This window comes from Petromyzon marinus, chromosome 1 (assembly GCF_048934315.1).
Source record: "Petromyzon marinus isolate PM22_M1 ecotype Great Lakes invasive population chromosome 1, UKy_Petmar_22M1.pri1.0, whole genome shotgun sequence".
NCBI lineage: Eukaryota > Metazoa > Chordata > Hyperoartia > Petromyzontiformes > Petromyzontidae > Petromyzon > Petromyzon marinus.
Window position 1 is genome coordinate 19,252,765 of NC_133667.1, and position 23,262 is coordinate 19,276,026.

The 23,262-nt window shown below is 43.6% G+C and overlaps 1 protein-coding gene across 11 annotated transcripts in view; it reads left to right on the plus strand.

The window, feature by feature from the left end:
- MYO9A (myosin IXA) overlaps positions 1 to 23,262 on the plus strand; it is a 208,414-nt gene that overhangs the window by 177,106 nt on the left and 8,046 nt on the right. For all 11 annotated transcript variants that reach the window (XM_032966355.2, XM_032966347.2, XM_032966409.2 and 8 more), the window contains 15 exons: positions 2,100 to 2,308; positions 4,059 to 4,228; positions 5,652 to 5,884; positions 7,670 to 7,777; positions 9,763 to 9,957; positions 10,701 to 10,748; positions 11,539 to 11,650; positions 14,773 to 14,852; positions 15,501 to 15,693; positions 19,382 to 19,510; positions 19,672 to 19,777; positions 20,196 to 20,327; positions 21,394 to 21,517; positions 21,859 to 22,082; positions 22,518 to 22,645. In XM_032966355.2, coding sequence (XP_032822246.2) covers positions 2,100 to 2,308; positions 4,059 to 4,228; positions 5,652 to 5,884; positions 7,670 to 7,777; positions 9,763 to 9,957; positions 10,701 to 10,748; positions 11,539 to 11,650; positions 14,773 to 14,852; positions 15,501 to 15,693; positions 19,382 to 19,510; positions 19,672 to 19,777; positions 20,196 to 20,327; positions 21,394 to 21,517; positions 21,859 to 22,082; positions 22,518 to 22,645 — 2,191 coding nt within the window. The remainder of the gene's footprint in view (positions 1 to 2,099; positions 2,309 to 4,058; positions 4,229 to 5,651; positions 5,885 to 7,669; positions 7,778 to 9,762; positions 9,958 to 10,700; positions 10,749 to 11,538; positions 11,651 to 14,772; positions 14,853 to 15,500; positions 15,694 to 19,381; positions 19,511 to 19,671; positions 19,778 to 20,195; positions 20,328 to 21,393; positions 21,518 to 21,858; positions 22,083 to 22,517; positions 22,646 to 23,262) is intronic.

The window sequence follows — 23,262 nt, forward strand, 5'->3', positions numbered from 1 at the left end:
TGACTAACCAGAGCCACAGGAGGACTACATACGGCATGACTGTTCTGTGTAAATGAAACTCCTCATGAGAGGCTCGTTTATAGCCGTGGGTGGCAGGATGTTCACATGAACCCACACTGCTCCCAGCACGCACTGATGTTCCATGTACGCTTGTGTATACACAAGGTGCTGCCAAACGATGTTGAATACCGCACTTAAAATTATCCACACATACAATATTTACTTTTTATACACCCAACCGTTAATCAATGCGGTAATTTAACTTGAATCGTGTGCATAAATCTACGGTTTAAAATGCCAGGCTGATGTTTGTGAAACTAATTTGAAAATCTCGTTATCACAACATTTTGGCTTTAAAAGACAATTCCCACTCAAATTAATCCTTAAACTGATGAAATACTGTTATTGAGCATCTTTTAAAACTGTCATGGGACGTGGAGGCATTCTTGCCAGTACCACACCTAGCCGTCTTTGTCTTCCAAAGTGCTGACATCTCACATCACACCAGATGGAGAAGGTCCGGGCCTGGTTCACATATCACTCAATTGTAGCGCTGTGCGTTAAACGTTAGGCCACCACTCACCATGCACCCACGTAAAAAGAAAGACCTGCCCTTCACTTAGGTGGCTGCCACAGTTATTTATTAATACAAAGAGTTCACTCAGAGCATGCCCTGCCTAGTCCTGTGATGTCTATGATACTAATATTAGCCCTTTTACAGGCGCTGCCATGTGGACATGTATTGGTTCCATTTATATGCTTACTAACCACTCTTGTCTGTTGCCGTAGCAGTATACGCCCACTCATTCCACACAAAGCCACTTTGTGCCTTACCTGCTTTTCCTCTGTGATTTGCTTCTCAGTAAAAGCATTCGAGTTTGTAATCAGGGGTGTCTGCACACTGCGGGACATTTGTGAAGTAATAATCCATGTTGATCATGTAAGGATTCGCCGATTAAAATAAATTATTATGCTCATGATGCACGCAATTAATAATTTATGTAAGGATTGATTATTTGCGATTTGGAAAAAAAATGGTTTGCCAATGGTGCATTTAAACCAATGAAGTGAACAAGACCATGCGAATATTATGCAGAACAAGTGGAAAACTTTACCATGTGAGGGTAACAATAAAACAATGGCATTGGTTCTTGAACCGAATCATGACTCCGAATCGTGGAAATTCTTGTGGAGGGGTGAATAATTACATGCTTAACGAATCTACACAGTAGTTATTTTAGGGCTACTTACATTGATTATGCTTCTGTTCATCCAGATCATACACAATGCGAACTAAATCTGCTTCCTTGGCAGGCTGTTGATTTCCCGTAGCGTTGCAATGACCTCATCTGAACGGCTCCAGCATGGCAAAACAAATTTCTAATAGTCCATTTTGTTTAGAATTCTCTTGGTGTATGAATGAGGAGTGGAAGTGTAGCTTGTAGATTTTTTTTCCACTTTCCAACTTGTCAAATTTGTTTATGGTAATCATATGAGTACCCCTAAATACATTGGCCGCTATTTTGGACTTTCATTGTTACAATGCTTAAGGTGTTTTTTTTTCTCAAGCTCTAATACGTGAAATTATCATACGAAGTGGAGGGGGTGAGTGTGAAACATGGTTGCATTTGGGAAAATTTTAGTTTTGGCTTGTCAGCATTTTTTCCAACTTTTATTTGGATAAAACAGGGGGTCAGCATTTGTCCGTAGTATATACCCACGACTCATCCTTCGGTTTACTTTGTTTCAGGGAAACAAGTAGGGTTACCATTCCAGAAATGTATTCTATTCCCTTATATTCAATACAAGTGTGAAGGAGTTTTTATTCGTCGATGGAATGCTCCCGCCCGACGCCCTATCACCTCGCCCCGTGCCTCCAGTATACAGCGCACACCGTTTGCTCTTTGCTCACCGCTGCACGCTTGGTTTGTCACAGAGCGGGTGGCCTCTGAAGCTCTCTTGCTTTCATGCTTATTGCCCAATGATAACGGTGCGCTTGTGCCGCCTTGCTTCTCCACGACTGGTTCACCTGCGTTTGTTTGTGGCGCCGTTGCCCGCGGCGACCGGCCCGGTTCTCACCGTGCTCCCGTTCTCCACAGCGGGAGAAGACCACGACGGCTCCAGAGAACAGCAAGCCCACGGGGTGGGGTCTGCCGGTGGAGTGGGATGAGCGCTATGCCCGGGTTGGGGAAGGGGCAGTGCCGGTTTCTGGGCAGTTGTTATCCTGGCCTCCTGATGATGCCACGACTCAGCCCGCATCTCTGCCATCATCCACCACAGTCCCCAAGCCCCCCTCTGCTCAGGACAAGTAAGTATGCCACTTGTTTTGCAATGGACTCATGTCTGTGGCTTTAGCTTAAGTCTGTGACTCTTAAAACATCCGCCTTTCTGTAAAAAAAAAAAATTGGTAGAACGTTTTCTTATTCATTTTGCCTCCAGAAGTAACTCAAACTGTTTGTTTTCTCTAAACTATTTTCTGGATTATAGGGTGCTTCGGAAAGTAAGACACACTCCAAATTTGGGCTCGGTGTGAATTAAGTTGGACAAATCTGGTTGCACATACACACACCAGATTATAAGATGCATCCCCAACTTTGTATTTAAAGAACAAGGAAACGAAGTGTATAATAAAGCAGAGGATACGGTACAGAATGTTCCATAGCAGCAGAGCTATGCGTATTCAAACAAAACCTGGAATTGATCACAAAAACATTTGCATAATCGTCCTCCACTGTTGGACTACACTCCTGTTAGCTGTGTAGACGAGTAGGTACCTTGGCCTGTAACTGCCGAGTAAGCGCCTTGTGCCGTGGCTTGGCTGAATTAAATGCCAAAGCGCAATATGTGAAGGCTTTGAGCATGAATGCAGAGTCTTGGGTTTGAATTCAGAATCTCTAAAGTGCTGAATTAATACGCTTCATGTTACCAGCTTCCCACCTACCTCTCCATTCCAGATTATTATGGTAATTCGCTGCGTTCAAATGCAAACGTACTTGTTTAAATAATTTAAATACCTTTTCACTATAAATGTGTTAATTTTCTCACCAATAATGTCGCGTTGCTTAAATGTGTTCGCAGGTTGATTATTGCTAGTTTAATTTTAGACAGTCAGATTATTTTAAAAATGTTTTATCCATCTGTACTCACAGGTCTAGTAGTTCTTGTGACAATACAAGCGTTTTTCTATAATACATTTAGTTATTAAGTATTAATTACTGGACTAATTTCTGTTTGTTCTTCTAATACACAGATTCTGATACGGGGTTACCAATTAAGAGTTATGATAGTCTTTCAAATAGCAATCTTCTTGTTGCATGTCTTACTTCAAACTCAAACCCATTCCCCCCCTATTGCTGATCTCTTCAAGGAATATAAACCATCACACGAGCTCCAGTCATCCTCACAGCAGCCATCGAACAAAGACGGTCACCGCGTCGCACGCTTTCTGACGTGCTTCTGCAGCCGTCTGGAATGCCTTTACTTCCGATATTAGGAAACCACTGAAGCTATGCACTTTTAAATATAGATTGAAATCTCATTTTTTTTTAAACAGCGTTTGTGTTTAGTTTGTTGTCCTTCCCCCACACCTCCGATTAGCGTGGTCGGCTACGTACGGCGCAAAAGTAGTTCAACATACATAGAAGGAATCATGTAAAAAACTAAAAGAGAAGGCCAAAACGTTGTCTAGCTGTAGAATCACTTGACCCTAGTTAATATAAGTAAAACAATAACGTGTATATTGGTAAAGTAATTCAGTCATTCTTTGCAAGACATTCAGCCAAAACACAGTTTATCTAGATAAGTGAGCATCACAATTTACTCTGGCATTTCTCGTTTAGTTAAGGTAATTTAAAATGTGAGATTTTTACCAAAACAGCTGCGTACACTGTGGTGTGCTGTTGAAATGGTTATTACGTGGCCTTCTGTGTCTAATTGATCACAGACAGTGGACACTTAAGTGCTGATTATTTACAAACTTCGTCAGTAGTGTTATAGTCACCGTTTATTTCAGCAATGGGCATTGTTTTGTTTGATAACTGTTGCTTTCACTTATGCAGAGTGAGCCCAGTGCGAACCAAGCGGTGGGGATTTGGGCAGAAGATGAAAGTGGAGAAGAAGGGATCTAAAGAAAGCCTTTTGCAAACAACGGAGCAGGAGGAGGCGTCAAGGCGAGGCGTCCAGTCACGGGAATTCCACTCCATGGAATCCACCATGGGCAGCAGACAAGGTAGTGCCCACCGGCCTAAGCACTAGCACTGGCGGTGACTTCACACCAGGGCACAGCTGTTTTTTGAGCATATATATTCGCCATGATTTAGCTCGATTAAATGATGTAAATTAACAGCAGCTTTTATTAAAAATTCTGTGAGAGCTCATTTGAGGCCTATTCCATTTGTAAGAGAGGCCTGGGTCACAATGTCAGCTTCCAAACATCATACAGGTTCAAAATAATGTATTCCAATACAAACGATGTGTTTGAATTCCTGCAAAAAAATATTTTTACCAACACAAACTCATAGTTTTCTTAACACATTGTGGCCATATATCTCATCTGTGAGGTCATTAAATTCTTCCAGTCAGCAGCAGATATGGCGAAGTAGTGCAGTGCTTGAAGTGTGGATTACATTCGAAAGGTGCGACAAATTTAATTTCCAGTAAGAGGTCGACTCAACCCTACCATCCCTCAGATGTCGATAACACGAGTACCACTTTACATAAAGACAACAGTGTAATTGCCTTCCCCTGGCATGCAAACGAGGAATATTCAACTCTTGCTCAATGCTAAACAACCGTCCCTAGCTTTAAATAATATGTTTTGTGTTTTTCTTAATTTCACAGTTTTGAACGACGTAAAAATAGTTGCAGGTTTAAAAATGTGGAGTAGGCCTCAGTCTCAATTGTAGATTACAGTAACTCTTCTCGAGTCTGTTCTAAAGACTGATACCAATTTCAGCCTCTTTCAGTTACTTTTCTATCGTAGTCATTAAAGCACCCGTCCACTGATGAAGGTTAAAAATAAATCTAGCAATGGATGAGTAAAACCTATTTACGAAATTCTCACTTTCGAAGATTTTCAAACGCTTTCAATTTACTTGGGCTTATAGGTACCTCGCAGAACCAGTGGTGAAGATGTAATGCCTGAATTGCATTGAATGTACAGTAGTACAATAATACCCCGGTTTACGCTGGGGATGTGTTCCTGAAAAGTGCGACGACGCTTTTGGCAACGACGTAAATCAAAGCAATTTTTCCAAATCACCAACATACTGTACGTAAATAGTCTATTCTACTCTACAATACAGTACATTTCATCATGTGCATGGCGAAGTAGTTCGTGTACAAGGTAGGTTGGAGGCGAAGGCTGAGGCGACGGATACGAGAAAGGATGGATGATGCTGTCAGCGATGTAAGCATGGGGTTGAGGCGACCACGATATCAGGTCGTGGTATTAATAAAGTGACGACGTAACTGTGAAACGATGTACCAGGGGGAGATGTTAATTTGGGGTATTGCTGTACATTGCAATCATCGCCCCCTAGTGTGAAAACGAGTCGTGTGACTCAGTGAGGCCCTTCTGGGTAAACAAGCTGAGTAGCAATAACAATGAAAGGGGTGTGCGCGCCCATGTGTTCCGTCTTTTTTTATGTCAGAATGGCACGAGCACGGTGGTGCCAAGCCGGAGGATTTAACAAAACCCACGGCGGAGCCAAGGCCGCCGCAGCCTCCTTCCCCCGCTGCTCCTGTGCAGCCGAAGGTGCAACGGAGGAAAAGCCTCAAGATCAGCAACCTCCTCAGCTCCTCGGCGCAGAGCAAACACTCGGACGCACAGGTCATCTCGTCGCACGACAACCTCAGGCAGATGATCGGTTTCCTCCAGGGCAAGGTACCAATGCAATTCCCACTGGTAAAGTTTCAATCTTTCAGAGGTTTCATTGAGGCCAAGGCATCACTTAAGTCAAAGTCTTACGTTAAAAGGTAAAGCCCCACTGAGCTGTTAGGTATTTTTCAGAGGCAACCTGGCCTCACGTGATAGCTCATCGAAGTGGCTTGTCACATGCAGGAATTTATAGTCGCAGTCATATAAGCTGAACGCATGTTTCGAAATGTGGGGGGGAAAACCGGAGGACCCGTATAAAAATCCATGCGACCATGGGGACAAGAGACATGCAAACTCCAAATATACATTAGGGTCGGGATCGAACCCACGACTTCCTGCATACCAGGCGAGGGACATAACATCTTTCCATCACGGCACTGAAGGTGGAGATTATAAAGTAAAATTTCAGTTTAGGTGAAAAGTTACAGGGAAAATCAGTTTGCCCTCTCTTATATTAAGGTGGAACAGGTAGAGATCACTTTTCCACTTTTGTTTGCACTGAATCACAGCATGGTATATACATCTTGCCTGTACCCTCCCTCCCCACCCTGTAAACTACCTACACATCAGGCCCTGAACACCACCTGCTGCTTTTGTATCCAAAATTGTGTTTTCCTGCTGCACAGCATGTAAGGCGAAAGCATCAAGATAATGTGAACATCAGATGGCTGCAGCAGACTTGACAATTAGCTGCAAACACAGCATCGTGTAGCTGTTGGGGAGAACTTACATTAAGTAATTTAGCAGCTCTGAGAAGTCTCATCTTGTGACCAGAAACTGCCAGTTATGAGGCTTTTGCTAGACCACACACAAAACCTGCTTTCCAAAACATACACATCCTCCAAGAAAAGTCCTGACTGACAAAACACAGTGGCATGGAAACATGTTTCCAGATGCAAATCTATCTGCTTTGCGTCCTGATATCTGAAGCCGTAAGAGTGGCAGCAGAAGGAAGGCTGGATAGCCTGAGGGTAAACACGAAAGGGCAGAAGCAGTGCCACGCAGTGCTTGGTGCACTGCGCCATGAACCCGGTAACCCAAGTTGCTTTCCCTAACTCCATCCTGACTGAGCAGCGTGGCAAAGTATCTTTAAACAACACTCATCAGTGGGCTGACAAAGGGCTGAAGAGTATCAGTGCATTTGCCACTTTGATAGCTTTCGTCGGTACAGCTGGTGGCAGAGGAGAGAGTGCTTGAACCCAGGCAGCATCTTCCGCAACGAAAATGTTGCCATCCATGACAGTTCCCCCAGTAAAACCTGTCCCTTCGAACGGGTGCTTGTACAAGGCTTCATCTGGTTCACCAGTCAGAAAGTCCACAGCATTATCTAAAAACTATAGGTGTATTTATGCCAATAATCAGCAGGCAACCGGGAGACTGCAATGTTAGGCACCACACCACAATAAATTAAACAATGTTTGGTCTAATGTTGTGTTTATAGACCTTTGTTTCACTAATGAGAATTGTATTCACTTTGTTCCTTAATGCAATATTTGCATGATATAATGGTCATATTTATGTTAGGATGATAACTTTCTCGGTGACGAGTCACTTAAATAGCTCTGTATGAAAAGTGAAGAATGAGTGCTGTGTTTGATTAGAAAATACTGTTGCAGTGATTAACATCCACTACCACTTGGGTTACTTTACTTAAGGACATTCATTGTTCTTCCAAACATTGTTCTGACTCCTGAACACTGTCGGTCATTCTCAATTCTCAATGCAGGTGAGAATGTGTATGACCTTGCATTGTGTTGTCTTCATCACCTGTCAACGATGTCAAATTGACAGATTAATGATCTCCTACCTGATGATGGCAAAAACATCGATGGAATTTTCAAGGAGGCTTTGAAGGAGTTCCGTAAGAATCTTGAACAGACCAACACGCGGGTGACCTTTGTAAGTATTGCATCAGAGGACGGCGCAAACACCACCACGCCTCGGCCCATTTTGTTGTAGCTCAGACAGCAGCAATTATCACCATGGTAATGAGCATGGGGGCTGCACTAGGACCGTCATACCCTCAACCCACTGGGACCAGGATACCCAGTAACCAGAGAAGGGCACTGCTGCCTCTTAGACTGGAAGGATGGATGATAGCAAAACATAATCTGTGGTTCTCTTTAGAGCTCGGCATTACCTTACCCTTGGCCTACATGGTCGATGGTTATGTTGGCAAGTGTAATTTTGTAATTGTTAATGTAACTGTGCAACTATGCTTTAAGGATCGTCTCCTCTCTCTCTGAATAATAACGAGATGTTTCTCGCTTGATGCGGCATTCGTGCCAGGTTTGTTTTGCTCATTTTTGTTTAAAATGTAACAAAGCAATATTTAGTGAAGGACCACCCATAAACGTGCATTTATCAGTCACGTGTAATTCTTAAATCAGAATTTTGTTCAACTTTAAACTTGTGGTATGCATTGATAAGCATTGCACATCTACTGAAATTAAAACATTGTGGTTTTCATAAATTATAACATTCATCTTCTAAACATCTTGTGTGTGATTTTAGCCAAACGTGTACTTTATTTATTAATATATGATAACATCAAAGCATCAAATTTTTACATTTATTTTCACTTAAAATATGTTTGATAAAAATGTGCAAATTTTATCATTACCTACATTTTAGTGTCATTGCGTAATAATATGCAAGTACTTGTTTATACATATTATTGATGTATACCTTGAATTGACAGTTGTAGCTGTGCAGGTTCTAACATAATTAGTTTTGATAACAACTGCATACAGACATTATTGAGCTCAAGTATTCCCGAAACTGAACTGCCTCATGATAAGTCTGCTTGCCAGTGAGTTAGTTTGATTCCCATTGCTGTCATGTCATTTTACCTCCTTGAAAGTGATATTTAAAGACGCAGTGATGTATTTATTAAAAGCAAGTCACTGCGTGTCAGTGTCTCAGCCAGAATCTTGCATTTGGAAACTAATTTAACAAACTTGATTTGAAGCTTTCGTGACTGCAGGAATTACTCTTTGGTTCTTTCGGTAAAGTCTCTGTGTGTCTATGTTGTATGTCTCTCTCTGTGTGTCTCTGTGTTGTCTCTCTCTGCTTGTGTGTCTGTCTGTGTTGTGTGTCTCTCTCTGCTTGTGTGTCTGTCTGTGTCTGTCTGTGTGTCTATGGGGAGCGATAGTGTAGCGGTTAGCGCGCTGCGCTATGAACCTGGCCACCCGGGTTCGATTCCCGCTCACGGCCAACACCAGTGACGATTATCTGAACCGGTCCCGGGCCTCCCCTAGGTCGACTCAGCCTCAAATGAGTACCTGGTACGGTGTGTAAACATCGTCACTGGGGAGACAAAGGCGGTCGGGCGTGGTGCTGGCCACCCACCCCCTCGTGTACCGTTCCGGCCTTCATAGGTGCTCGCTAACAGCACTTGCCCCTACAGTCTGTTAAGGCTATACGGGGGATCTTTGTCTTTGTCTTTGTCTATGTTGTGTGTCTCTCTCTGTGTCTCTTTGTTCTCTCTCTGTGTGTCTATGTTGTGTGTCTCTCTCTGTGTGTCTCTGTGTTGTCTCTCTCTGCTTGTGTGTCTGTCTGTGTGTCTCTGTGTTTTGTCTCTCTCTCAAATTTAGTTCTACCTGATAACGGTTGCTTGTGTTGCAATCGAAACGTCGTATTCTATTATTTAATTTATTTTCTTGCTACGTGACTTTACCGAAAGAACCAAAGAGTAATTTAAAACAAAATAAAAATAATTTTTACTCATGAAACTGATTCTGCTGTTGCGATAAGAAATGGTGGCACGTTGAGTGTCTCCCTGCTGAAATGAGGACTTTGACGAGTTGATGCAGTTATTGATGGTTTTGCCGAGCTGTAAAAGGCATCGCTTAATGGGCTTACTCTTCTCCCTCTTCACACAGTACAATGAAGATATCTGCATGCGGCACAAAGACCTCATCAGCAACTTTGAGCAAGTTCTGGACAAGACGGTGCGGCAAAGGCCGTACGTCACGGACAAAATGCAGATCAACAACGTGTGCATCAACCTATTCAGTGGGTTCATGGTGCAGTTCATGGGCAAGTGCCAGGCCCTGGACGACTCCAATGTCATCAAGGTAACAGCCGATACTCTCTGCCATTGTTCTGCCGTTTGTGACTCCACACGTAAAACATTGCGGATTAATTTCCAAACCTTTTAGATTTTTGAAAAATTATTAAATCTCTTATCTTCTTATTTTAGACCCGCATAGTGTAGTCACTGTCAGCCAACTAGCCTGACTCTTAATTAAATTTCATTAAATGAAGATGTTTGATATATTTTTTATTAAATTATCTTGTTGTAATACTTGCAAGAGCAGACGTATTTTGTATGCCGTTTGTCATGGACAAGATGGTAATGACTTGTCATTGCAAATTTAAAAAAATAACTTCTCATTGGTAGTTTTGGTGATGATGTTTAATGCAATCGAGATGATGTGATGTTGTACAGTTGTTTATAAAAATGATTTGTAATGTCGACTTTTATTTCCCATTTTACATTATATGTACAATTTCATAAAAAATTTGTGTACAATGCAGTTACGATGGTATGTTAATTCGGCTTTTAAAAAAATATTTACGGTTAAATTCATTTTTAATAATTAACATCGTATTTTTGTATCCGTAAACGTGGTTTTGGATACAAAACCGCATTGTTTTTGCATTGTAAATAATTCACTTTTGAAATTAGTTTTTAAAAGTGTGTATTTGTTATGTGTATTGTGGGTATGTATATTCGCCCCCCCCTCCCCCAGTGTTCATTGCGCATGTGGCGAGTGGAGTAATTAAATCGTTACCGTGTGTTGGGTTTCTCATTCAGGCTCCCAAGAACGAAAGGAAAAAGAAAAGGAAGAAAGAATCTGACGGCGTAAGTGTTCAGTGTTACAAAGGGTGGTGTGGGGCCTTCATTTTGGTAAATACCTGCGAGATAATGACCTTTGCTGATGATAATCGGCCTCATGGTTAGGGTGTTGTATATTCTTTAATACCTCTTGAGGCTATCAGTGCCTGCGGCGATGTCATGTGAGTAGAGACCATCTGTTCCACACAAGTGTCAAAACTACTTTGGGAGGAGGAGGGGGATCCTTGGGTAAAAGCGAACGTTCATTTGGCCAGGTGGTGCTGTGGCAGCAGACCAAGATTCGCAGTCAGAGGGCTGATGGCTCAAATCCCAGTTTTGTGTTGACGCAGCCTGATCATCCCTCCTGGGTCAATAAAGTACAACTTTTTTAACGAACCCAGCGGTGGTTTTAACCTTTGGATGTATACTGGTTCCTGCCATATGAATACAGAATTTCCCTCATTGACTTTGTAATTTTGAAATATATCTAGAGGAGCACCACCTGATGCTCTGTTGAATATGGAGGCACATGTTGACTCTCGATGTTGCTTATGCAAGTAGCTTTAAATTCGCTCATCATAAATTGTCCCAGACCTGAAATGCTATTACAACAACAGTGCGTTTTCATGACAGCAAACACAGATGGAACATGGCTGTCTCTAATGTCCCATGCTGTGTTGTGAGAGATGTCTCATTGAAGGCAACCAGTCAGGCTTCAGATGGAGTTTGTATTTTAGTTTGTGGATTTCGGCTCTCCTTGTGGCGGTGGCCGTAGCTTACCCATCCATGCCTGCACTTGTGCTGCCCATTGGACCAGGTGGTGGAGCATAACGGCCATCAATTCCGTACGGTGCAGTTCAACATCCCATCGTTCTGCGAGGCGTGCGCTACTCGCATTTGGATCATGGATCGTGGATACGTCTGCCGAGGTGGGTGCCTTCAATCCAGCCAAGTTTGTAACAACACTGCGGTACAGTGTGCCTCTCCAGCCCCACAGCAAGGCCAACGAGTGTATGGGAACCCACCAACTCGGTACAATAGTTGTGGACTTTATGCGAGAATAATGTTAGGGCATGACGTTTCTTTGCAAGGTAGAACTCTTGTTTCTAGTCATTGCAATTTAATAGCATTGTAATCCCACAATGAAGCTCTGTGGAGGTAGTTAATTCAAGAAGAAGCCATTTCGAGATTCTTGACAATATTTTAAGATCGTAGACGTTAAGGTCATGTAGGCCTTACGGTCATATTGACCTTAATATGTTACAAAGGGAGGAAAACATAAATCATTGTTGATAGTGTATTCCCCTTTGTATTTGAACAGCTGTTAGTTTACATGAGACACTAAAATGTTGAAACGGTGAATTATGGAGCTCATGACCTCCAGTGTGTCTGGGAGGGTGAGTGAGAGAGATGCACTGGGAGGGAGGGAGAGAGGGAGGGATCGGATAAACGGGCAGGAGGAGGAAGATGAGGCTTTGGAGAGAAGCTGAGGAAGGACAGCTGGGAGAGTGGTGGGTAGGCTTATTTCTGATTTCAGGATTTTGTGTACACCATTGGAATCATCTGGCATGTTTCAGTACATATGTTGAAACAAGTCAGATGGCCAATATAAGCATTTTCTCACTTGATAATGTACTTTCATTCCTCATGTCTGGTTATCATTGGAAGACTTCTGAACTGTAAAACATTAACATTCTGTTGGCTGACTTAATGATTATAATTGTATCAATTGTGTCTAAATCGTATTTCCCATGGGGATTGTATAGTTGCTTTGTCTCTTGTATTGTTATTGTTCCAATACACCGAGATTCACCACGATGGAGGTTTCTTCTGCCAGTCGATACATATTGGTAGAAATCTGTGGCAGAAATGTTGTCTAATTTACTCAGGTTAGCCTGCGTGGCCCTGCACCAGAGCACTGAACTCAAAATCAGGAGTTTGTTTGTTCAGTTGCTTGGTGGGGGTTGTTACAGCCCCTTTGAGGGGGACAAAATGAGTACCATTTTGTTAGAAGTGAGCAGTTATCCTCTGAACAGAGTGGCCCTTCCGCGTTGGTAATCTGGAATTCTCTCCACTAGCTGGAAGCTGCCAAACAGAGACAAATGCCGCCCAATGCTCCTTTGAACGTTGCGATCATTTGACCTTGACTCGCGTATGTAGAATTCTGCTGAGGAATGCCGGTGTCTCTTTGTTTCTGATGAACTAATTTAATGAGACCACCAAGGGCCTTCGTGCCTAATGCTGGCTCAAAGGCAGTTGTGGTTTATATTTGCCTACTGAATTACTCTGATTTTTAATACCAATTTGATTTTTGATTTAAAGCTTTCGTGACTGCAGGGATTCATATTCTTGGTTCTTTCGGTAAAGTCACACAGAAGGGAACCAATAGAATAATAAAAATATAAAACAATAAAATTATCACGACGTTTCGACTGCAACACAAGCAATCATCATCAGGTGTAAAAACCACAGCAAGAAGTTTGAAAAAAGTGGCGGTTTTTTTCACACCTGATGATGTGGTTTTCACACCTGATAATGATTCCTTGTGTTGCAGTCGAAACGTCGTGATAATTTTATTGTTTTATATTTTTATTATTTTATTGTTTCCCTTCTATGTGACTTTACCGAAAGAAACAAGAATACCAATTTGATTGTTTTTTTCCATAGAAAATCAGGCTGACACATAAACCAAACCCATTTTTAGTTAATACTGTGGCCTAAATTTATTTTTCCTTACCTCTGCATCTATGTATACGAGTACATAAAAACATGAAGTGACCTTCATGAAATAGAATTGCATTTATTTATGTGTTAATGTGCATGTGTATAGAGACTGGGAAGGGTGGTCTATGTTACAACAACGTAGAGCTGTTAGTCCAGCCACCATGTGTATGTTTTTTTTAGAATATGCAGAGAAATCAGACTCAAGAAACAATGTACAGATACTGGATGGTCTGGGAAATGTATAAGCTGACTTTGCCTGCTCTGAATAATATAAACGGCTGCTGTGTGCCTCAACCTCGTGGCCACTACCATAGCAGAGTGTGGGCTGTTTAGGAGGAGCCAGGGGGGGGTGAGTGAGGGGTTGGTGGGATGGTGTTGAGTGGAAAAGTGAAGGGAGCTGGAGGGGAAAAGGCAGAGGATGTGGCTTGGCGGGAGCCAGGGGTTTCTGACTAGTGGATTTAATCATGTCGGATTATCATTGCATTTGTTTTGGATGATGAGGTCTTGCACACATTGGGATCGAAAGAGCAGTTTAGCTCTCGGAATTGGGCTGTAAAGACTCAGGGAGAGATGTCGATTGAGTTACGTTTTGTAACATGAGCTGTGAGAATGGACACAAGCGGGAGAAAGGGGCCAGGCTGTTTGTCAACCGAGCTGTACAAGTTGTACGTATGTCTGTCGAACTTCTTTCGCACCGTCCGTAGCCAACAGTGCTAATCGGTGTTGGCAATCCTGTGTCCTTGGGTAGGCCTCCAGTATTACACAGGGAACTATTCGCATTTGTGCTGCTTTTATTGACTGCAGTGTTTTCTTCATAATAAAGGTTTTTGGGTTAGATCGCGTTATTTATAAATGTGTCGTAACCCTCCACCACCCGACACGGCCAATCAGCAAAATAAATTGTCACGTTGACAAAAGACAATTAGTTCACTACTTTAGCCCACCGGTGTGTTGAAGAGTGAATCCACAACATTTACAGTTTGAATACGACGTTTCGCTGGTAATTACATCCAGCATCATCAGGCAATTTGCCAGAAGTGTTTTCTTGTCATGGTCATTGCCAAACTCTAGCCCACTTCATTATTTGCCAATGTAGATGATTGGGGATATTTTGTATCATGTTCCATTTTCCCATCAACAGCAAACACCTATACATTTTCTTTGGTTCTTTCGGTAAAGTAGATAGAAAAGAATAAAATAATAAATGTAAAACATTTAGAAAAACTTCCGGCGTTTCGATCGCAACACAAGCGATCGTCATCAGGCGGAGAGATTGCATTACATAGATTTAAATATTATTCTGTTGTGTTCCGTTTGTTTTTTTCAGCTTGCAAGTTTGCGTGCCACAAGAAATGCTACTCATCAACAACCAGGAGGTGTACTGGATATTACAACGCAAACAAAAAGGTGTGTTTTACGAATATATTTGATCTGCAAAGAGCTCATCTGTATTTAAGAAAAACATTTCAAAGGTGGGAGTTGTACAAAAAAAAGCACTTCATTTGCTGACAAAAATCACCACAATTAAGATGTTAAATGAGGACACGTACAAGCCCGAGTGTACGATGATGATGATGAGATCAGTTCATGTCCAGGATTGAGATGAATTGTGGCATCCCAGGACGATGAGGGATGGCAATGGCATGGAGAAGCCGTCGTCCAGCAGTGGATAAACATTTGCTGGTGATGAAGATGATGCCGACAATGTGCAAAGGCATGTGGATGTAAGGGGCGCCAGTGGCCTGGTATACAGGAGGATGTGGGTTCGATCCCGATCCTGACTAAGCCTGCTGTATGTTTGGAGTTTGTGTGTTTTCCCCGTGATCGCGTGGATTTTTCTCCGGGTCCTCCGGTTTTTCCCCTTCACATTTAGAAACATGCATTTTAGAGTATTTGACCGCTATACATTTCCACGTGAAAAGCCATTTTGTTGACCTATCATTTGAAGGCAGGTCACTTATGAAAAATAGCTCAGTGGGCCTTACCTGGTTAAAAGAAACAATGAAGTATAAGAAATGCTGCTTTATCTGACGCCACGTGCGTTACCATTTGCAGGCCGGTGGGGACATGGTAGGAAAGCAGTTTGCCGTTGACCTGTTCCGGTTGACCGGCCCTGATCGGAGCGTGCCTTTCCTGCTGGAGAAGCTGCTCAACTACATCGAAATCCACGGCCTTTACACAGAGGGCATCTACCGCAAGTCAGGCGCCAACACCAAGGTCAAGGAGCTGCGTCAGCAACTTGACAATGGTAACTGCCCAATTGCATTCATTTACATGAAATGAACTCGGCTGTGACTGCTTATATTCATCAGGCAGGGTAAGAGCAATCTCAGCCACTTGGTTGAGATGAGCACAATCCAGCGGTTTTGTGAGATAGACCTGTGACAGATACCAGGTGAAGGCTTGTGATATTGTTGATGGGATGTTCCACAGTGTTTGTTGATTTCCCACAGTGGTTTCATAGAAAATTGGTTGCCATGTGCCTCGGTACAAGATCTATAATTCGGAGGAGAAAGGAATGCAAAATAAATAATATATATGGGCTATTATAGCAAATTGATAAGTTCAAGTCACTTATTTCATGGTTGGCATACGAGTGCCTTTTACTTGCAAACGGTGTCATTAATTACGTAACCTTCACGCTGTTGCAGTATAAGATCTAATGGCCACATCCTTCATAATCATTGCAATGAAGAAGAAGAAGAATAACCACGGCCAAGTGTGCTAGATTGTGGCAGTCGAATAGGGACTGTTTATTATATCAAGACATTGTCCGCGCACCAAGCGACGGGTTAAACGCAGTGTGCCTTGGAGGACTCCTTTTGGCAATTAAATGTGCTTCATCTCAGTGCTTGATAAAACAAATATTTGTTGTGGCTGTGATAACAGCAATTCGGTACATGGCATGCATTTTGTGAAAATAACATTAAATGACCCAGAACTGAAAAGCAAAACAAGAAATGAGTGGTTCATCTGATTGTTCCAGTTGGAGTCTCATTTGTGTAAACAAAACACAGCCACACTTTAAACAAATTCTGGAATCGTGACTGTTGCAGCTTTACGAAATGTTATAAAGACATCTGATATGATAACTAATATTAGGTGAATGCTCAAGATTCAATTGTGCCTGATAAGATATCAAACTGAATATCCAAATGTATAATTTACTCACTCGTGTGCAATTCACATCAAGTCCATAGTTTCAGACGTGTATTTCCCAAGCACAGTATCTTTTGGGAAGTGAACATGATTTGTTTTGCAAAAAAATCCTATTGCCTGTCATTATAAAATCCTAAATACCACATTTTCACAGAGTCGTTAATTGAACGAGGGAGCCGTGCATACGCCTGTAGATGTTAGGATCCTCAATCGTTAACTTTCACTCGGCTGTTGAAGGGTTCAGATATTTGCACTGAATTGTGAAAATCCTAAATGTGGTCAAGTGTGACTTGGGAAACTTGCAGCAACCCACTTAAAAAAAAAAATTGATTTTGAAGACATTCTCGTTTTGTTAAGCTTATTCGTATTAATATAGTAACTACCAATAGTCTTATCGAACAAAGACGGTCACTGTATTGTGTGCTTTCAGATTCGCTTCTGTGGCCGTCTGTAATGCTCTTCCTTCCAATATTAGGAAGCCACTGGAGCTATGCACTTTAAAATCTAGATTGAAAACTCATTTCTTTAGAACTATTTTTTGTGTTTAGTTTGTTGTCTTTCCCCGCACCTCTGATTAGCTAGGTTGGCGACATACAGTGCGTGAAAGAAATTCAACATACTGTATATACAGAGGGAAAAAAGTATTTGATCCCCTGCTGATTTTGTACGTTTGCCCACTGACAAAGAAATGATCATTCTATAATTTTAATGGTAGGTTTATTTGAACAGTGAGAGACAGAATAACAACAAAAACATCCAGAAAAACGCATGTCAAAAATGTTATAAATTGATTTGCATTTTAATGAGGGAAATAAGTATTTGACCCCTTTGCAAAGCATGACTTAGTACTTGGTGGCACAACCCTTGTTGGCAATCACAGAGGTCAGATGTTTCTTGTAGTTGGGCACCAGGTTTGCACACATCTCAGGAGGGATTTTGTCCCACTCCTCTTTGCAGATCTTCTCCAAGTCATTAAGGTTTCGAGGCTGACGTTTGGCAACTCGAACCTTCAGCTCCCTCCACAGATTTTCTATGGGATTAAGGTCTGGAGACTGGCTAGGCCACTCCAGGACCTTAATGTGCTTCTTTTTGAGCCACTCCTTTGTTGCCTTGGCCGTGTGTTTTGGGTCATTGTCATGCTGGAATACCCATCCATGACCCATTTTCAATGCCCTGGCTGAGGGAAGGAGGTTCTCACCCAAGATTTGACGGTACATGGCCCCGTCCATCGTCCCTTTGATGCGGTGAAGTTGTCCTGTCCCCTTAGCAGAAAAACACCCCCAAAGCATAATGTTTCCACCTCCATGTTTGACGGTGGGGATGGTGTTCTTGGGGTCATAGGCAGCATTCCTCCTCCTCCAAACACGGCGAGTTGAGTTGATGCCAAAGAGGTCCATTTTGGTCTCATCTGACCACAACACTTTCACCCAGTTGTCCTCTGAATCATTCAGATGTTCATTGGCAAACTTCAGACGGGCATGTATATGTGCTTTCTTGAGCAGGAGGACATTGCGGGCGCTGCAGGATTTCAGTCCTTCACGGCGTAGTGTGTTACCAATTGTTTTCTTGGTGACTATGGTCCCAGCTGCCTTGAGATCATTGATAAGATCCTCCCGTGTAGTTCTGCGCTGATTCCTCACCGTTCTCATAATCATTGCAACTCCACGAGGTGAGATCTTGCATGGAGCCCCAGGCCGAGGGAGATTGACAGTTCTTTTGTGTTTCTTCCATTTGCGAATAATCGTACCAACTGTTTTCACCTTCTCACCAAGCTGCTTGGCAATGGTCTTGTAGCCCATTCCAGCTATGTGTAGGTCTACAATCTTGTCCCTTACATCCTTGCAGAGCTCTTTGGTTTTGGCCATGGTAGAGAGTTTGGAATCTGATTGATTGATTGCTTCTGTGGACAGGTGTCTTTTATACAGGACACAAACTGAGATTAGGAGCACTCCCTTTAAGAGTGTGCTCCTAATCTCAGCTCGTTACCTGTATAAAAGACACCTGGGAGCCAGAAATCTCTCTGATTGAGAGGGAGTCAAATACTTATTTCCCTCATTAAAATGCAAATCAATTTATAACATTTTTGACATGCGTTTTTCTGGATTTTTGTTGTTGTTATTCTGTCTCTCACTGTTCAAATAAACCTACAATTAAAATTATAGACTGATCATTTGTTTTTCAGTGGGCAAACGTACAAAATCAGCAGGGGATCAAATACTTTTTTTCCCTCACTGTATATATGAGAGACTGAACAAAATAGAAACAATATATATATAAGACAAAATAAAAGATGTGAAGAATCAATTCTGGAATTAATCACGACCCTGAATTGTTAGTGGAGTGAATCACACCATGCTTACCTTCCAGCCTCCATTCTCTTTCCTTGGGGGCCTGCTGGGATTGGTGGCTAGTTTTGTGATCATTATTTCACTATAGAAGCTCATAATTTATAAATGTCCACATGTTGCAACTGAAGGTCGTGAGCTTCTATTTGCTCTAAACTATATTTGCATATTTATGCAGTTATATAGTTTTGATCCCTGACCAAATATATCAATAGTTCCCTGTGGTATTAACCAACAAGTAGCTTCCAATATAGCTACAGTTATGCAAGGTCTCCTTAGCAAAATTAATTCAGTGTCACACCTCAATGGCCTTGTATCACATTAATTAGAGCATAATGAATTGGATGCGTACAGCGCACTTGATGATACTGTGCAGTACACACGTAAACGCGCTGACTGTGGTTTAACCCCGTGTGTCTTGGCCGTGTCCAGACGTGAACAGCGTGAACCTGGATGACTATCAGGTGCACGTCATCGGCAGTGTGCTCAAGCAGTGGCTGCGGGAGTTGCCCGTGCCTCTCATGACCCTTGACCTCTACGATGAATTCCTCCGTGCCGTCGGTACGTGATAATGTTAACCCCTTCCGTGGATGTACAAGTTGCATCTTTGGCTTCCACGTGTTAAGTCTGTTACAGTTTGTATACGAATTGACCGTGTGATGTGAGGGTTTCTTTCCATGCAGTCGAGGCCCTTGCTGACTGCTGTGTTGTTGCTTCCACAGGCGTGCCAGAGAAGAAGGAGAAAATCAAAGCGGTTTACTCCATAATTGGACAATTGCCAAGCGTCAACTACAGCACTCTCGAGAGGATCATCTTCCACCTCGTCAGGTGCTCCACAGTCATTCTGTCCTTTCCTGCTCCGTCCGTACTACACCCTCTCTTTAGGGGGAATAGCAGCAAGCCAAAGCATCTCCCTGCCCAAACAAGCGGTTGGGTGGCACTCATCTCCATTTGGGGCTTGTGATAATTTGGTGTAAATTACACTTTGCGATAACGGGAGCCAGTCACTGTTGAAGATAATGCTTATCTTAATAACCCCAGTGGGCTGGGCTGACCTTCAACCGGGATTTGAACTCGCTCAGTTTTGACTGTGAGATGATTACTGTGCCCTGCCCAAAGTGCCACCTGGCCAGACAGCAAAGGCGTTTTTAAGCCGCAAAGAAAATGTGTTCCTGGCGTTGCGGAAAGTTGAGGTTCGTGTCCAAACCAAGCTGTGAGTGTGTGTGCGTGCGTGTCCGCCCTGTAGGATCGCCCAGTACGAGGATACAAACCGGATGTCGTGCAACGCCTTGGCCATCGTCTTCGCGCCATGCATTCTGCGGCCGCCCGACACGACGGACCCCCTGCAGAGCATGAGGGACATTGGCCAGACCACCCAGTAAGGCTGCGGCACACCCACGCTCTGGTGTGCCACGGTGCGAGGGGTGGCTGCGGGATTTACGTGTTTAGAGACGAGGGCGCTGGGGAGCGCTGTTGGAGGCGGATGCCACTTAAACTCCTCGTGGTGCAGTATGCACTGGACGAGAGCTGTGGTGGACGTCCCCAGAGGCCATTCATAGCAGAGCTTTAAAGGAAAGCCAGAGCTCTAGAAACAGTTTGTTTTTGTAGCTTTTTTTTCCTGTACATGTGTTCAATGGTTTATGGGTAGTGTCAGAGAATCACTTGGACTGGTTTACTTTAGTGTTTCTGTATTTATGAAAATGCTTATTGAATTTACATGGATATATTGAAAACTGCCAGTGGCTCTTTTATTGACATGGAGTGCGCTGACTGTGCAAGAAAACATGAAATCAGCACCGCGTACTACGTCTGGCTGCTAACGTGCTCATTAACACAAATTATCGTTTGGATTATTAACCTTCAATGATAGGCATGAATACCATGGCTAAAAGTGTACAGTGTAGTTGAATTCAGTTTGGGTCTGCCACCTATTGTACAGTTCAATTAACCTGATCGTCAAACTCTGAATTCCATTGGCCAGCAACACAATTTGATCTGCTGGTCTTATTTATATTTAAATTAACTCACTACACAGCGTGTTTCTTACTCAACATGTGGGAGTGCTCTCTCCAGAGAGGTAGAGTGGGTAAGAGTTAAAATGCGGTCTCCAACTCTTAATCACTTCACCTCTCTCGCCTCCCTACGTGCTGTGAAGAAGGGCCATTGCCCGAAACGTCACATCTCGTGTACTTTTAAGACAGCGTTATTGACGAATGTGTTGAAATTTGTTTGTCCTTTGCGCTTCCGCAACACTGCCTGCGCAGTATCGCCAAGATAATTTGTGTTACTGAAGCATCTGCCAGCACCCAGAGTGACACGTCGGAACATCGAGCTGCGAGCAATGCTTGGGCACAACCTGACAACGCTTTACGGAGAGAGACGTACGGAGCGATCGTGAACACCTGTGTGCCGTGCCACCTGTGTCCGTGTGTGCACGCCTGCAGCTGCGTGGAGCTGCTGGTGGAGGAGCAGATGAGGAAGTTCAAGACGCGCTTCGCTGACATTAGCACCCTCGAGAGCGTGGAGAACAGCGCCAACCAGCGCCTCTCTCTCATCCGCCGCTCCATGGTGAGCGCCTCGGGCAGCGGATCCAAGTGGCGGCTGTCCCTTCGTCGTGTATAACAATTGGAAGCGTTCTTCATGCTGAATTGCAATGTTGGGTAAACTATGTTGACTTCCCCCTGCTTTTATAGTTAGTGTAATTCGCAACGATGGAGGTTAAAGGGTACGGCGCTGAAATTGCTTGCTCGTGTCTTTGTTAGCGGAATGGCCTCCGCTCGAGAGAGTTTTGTGGAGCCCCACTCGAAGAGGGTATTTTGGCCTCCTCTTACAACCCGCTACAGTGCGGTATATATGTGTTTTGGTACATAAGTAATAAACACACGGCTCCCGCTGCTTCGCGTTCGCAGGGCAAAGGGAGGTACCGGCAAAGCTGGATGCGTGGCGCAGGGCTCAAGGACGCCGCAACCGGCACGGCCCAGCCCGGCGGCACAAGCGTCGGCGACAAGATCGCTGAGGAGGGCGAGAGTGACTGTGCCACGGAGGCAAGCGAGACCAACGATTTGGACGAGTCCACCATGGAGGAGGAGGAGCAGCTGCTGTCTCAAGAGAAGGAGACCATCAAGGAGCGATTGTACGTGCACCCTCCTGGCTCTGGAGGGAAGAGGGGAGATGAGGGCAAACCGCAGATGGCCGATCTGGAGCAGTTTACCTTGAATTTAAGGGATATCCGTTGACAGTCGTGCTTAAGCACGACTTCAAAACGAAGCACCACATTTTTTGTTTGTTCACGCTGCCTTATATTTTTGTGGTTAGATTTTCAAATGTTTGGATCAGAACCAGCAGTGCCCTTTGCCCCTCAATGAGTCCATTGCACATCGCCCGCTGAAGGTTCGAGTCTCCCTGCGTTTACTTTGGTGCTCGTTCATTTACCGCGCGTACGATGAGTAAGTGCCGCCCACGCACGTGCGCCGGCTCTTCAGTTTACCGCGTGCCCTTCGTGCGCGTTGCATTGAACCTCTTCCGCATCGCACGTAGCCAAACGGGGAGATGTACGTGTGTCACGCAGGTCTGAGCTGCGCAACACGATGATCTCGCTGGAGCGCAGCGCGTCGGACGACGATGCTCTGGACAGCTCCTCACGTGACACCATCGACGGGACCGACGAACCCAGCAAGCGTGACCACGGGCACGCCGGTGCGTGCGCTGCTCGGGGAGGAGCGACTGAATCTGAGTGGAGCAGAGCAGCGTGCTGTAGAGGTGGCCGTGTAGTTAAGAATCCGGGCCGCCACCTGTGGCTAAACTGGGTTCCCTAGTGTAGCGGGATGACAGTGTCAGTCTGGTCACCAATGACTGTAAAAAAAAAAAAACATTGTATTCAATTTGGTTTCGCACTTGATTTGGCTAAATTACAACTCTGAGAATCTTCTTTGGTCCTTTCGGTAAAGTCACGTAGAATGAGAATAAAGTAATAAAATAAAACAATAAAATTCTCACGACGTTTTGGCCACAACACAAGCGGCCTTCTTCAGGTGAAGGAACAAAAAACTGTCGAGACGACAGAGCTCCAAACTGTCGGGACAACAGAGCTCCAATGTTGGAGCTCTGTCGTCCAGACAGTTTTTTGTTCCTTCGCCTGAAGAAGGCCACTTGTGTTGTGGCCAAAACGTCGTGAGAATTTTCTTGTTTTATTTTATTATTTTATTCTCATTCTACGTGACTTTACCGAAAGAACCAAAGAAGATGAATCCTTGCAGTCACGAAAGCTTTAAATCGAAATTCTGAGAATGTATAAATATCAGTTTTACTCGTGC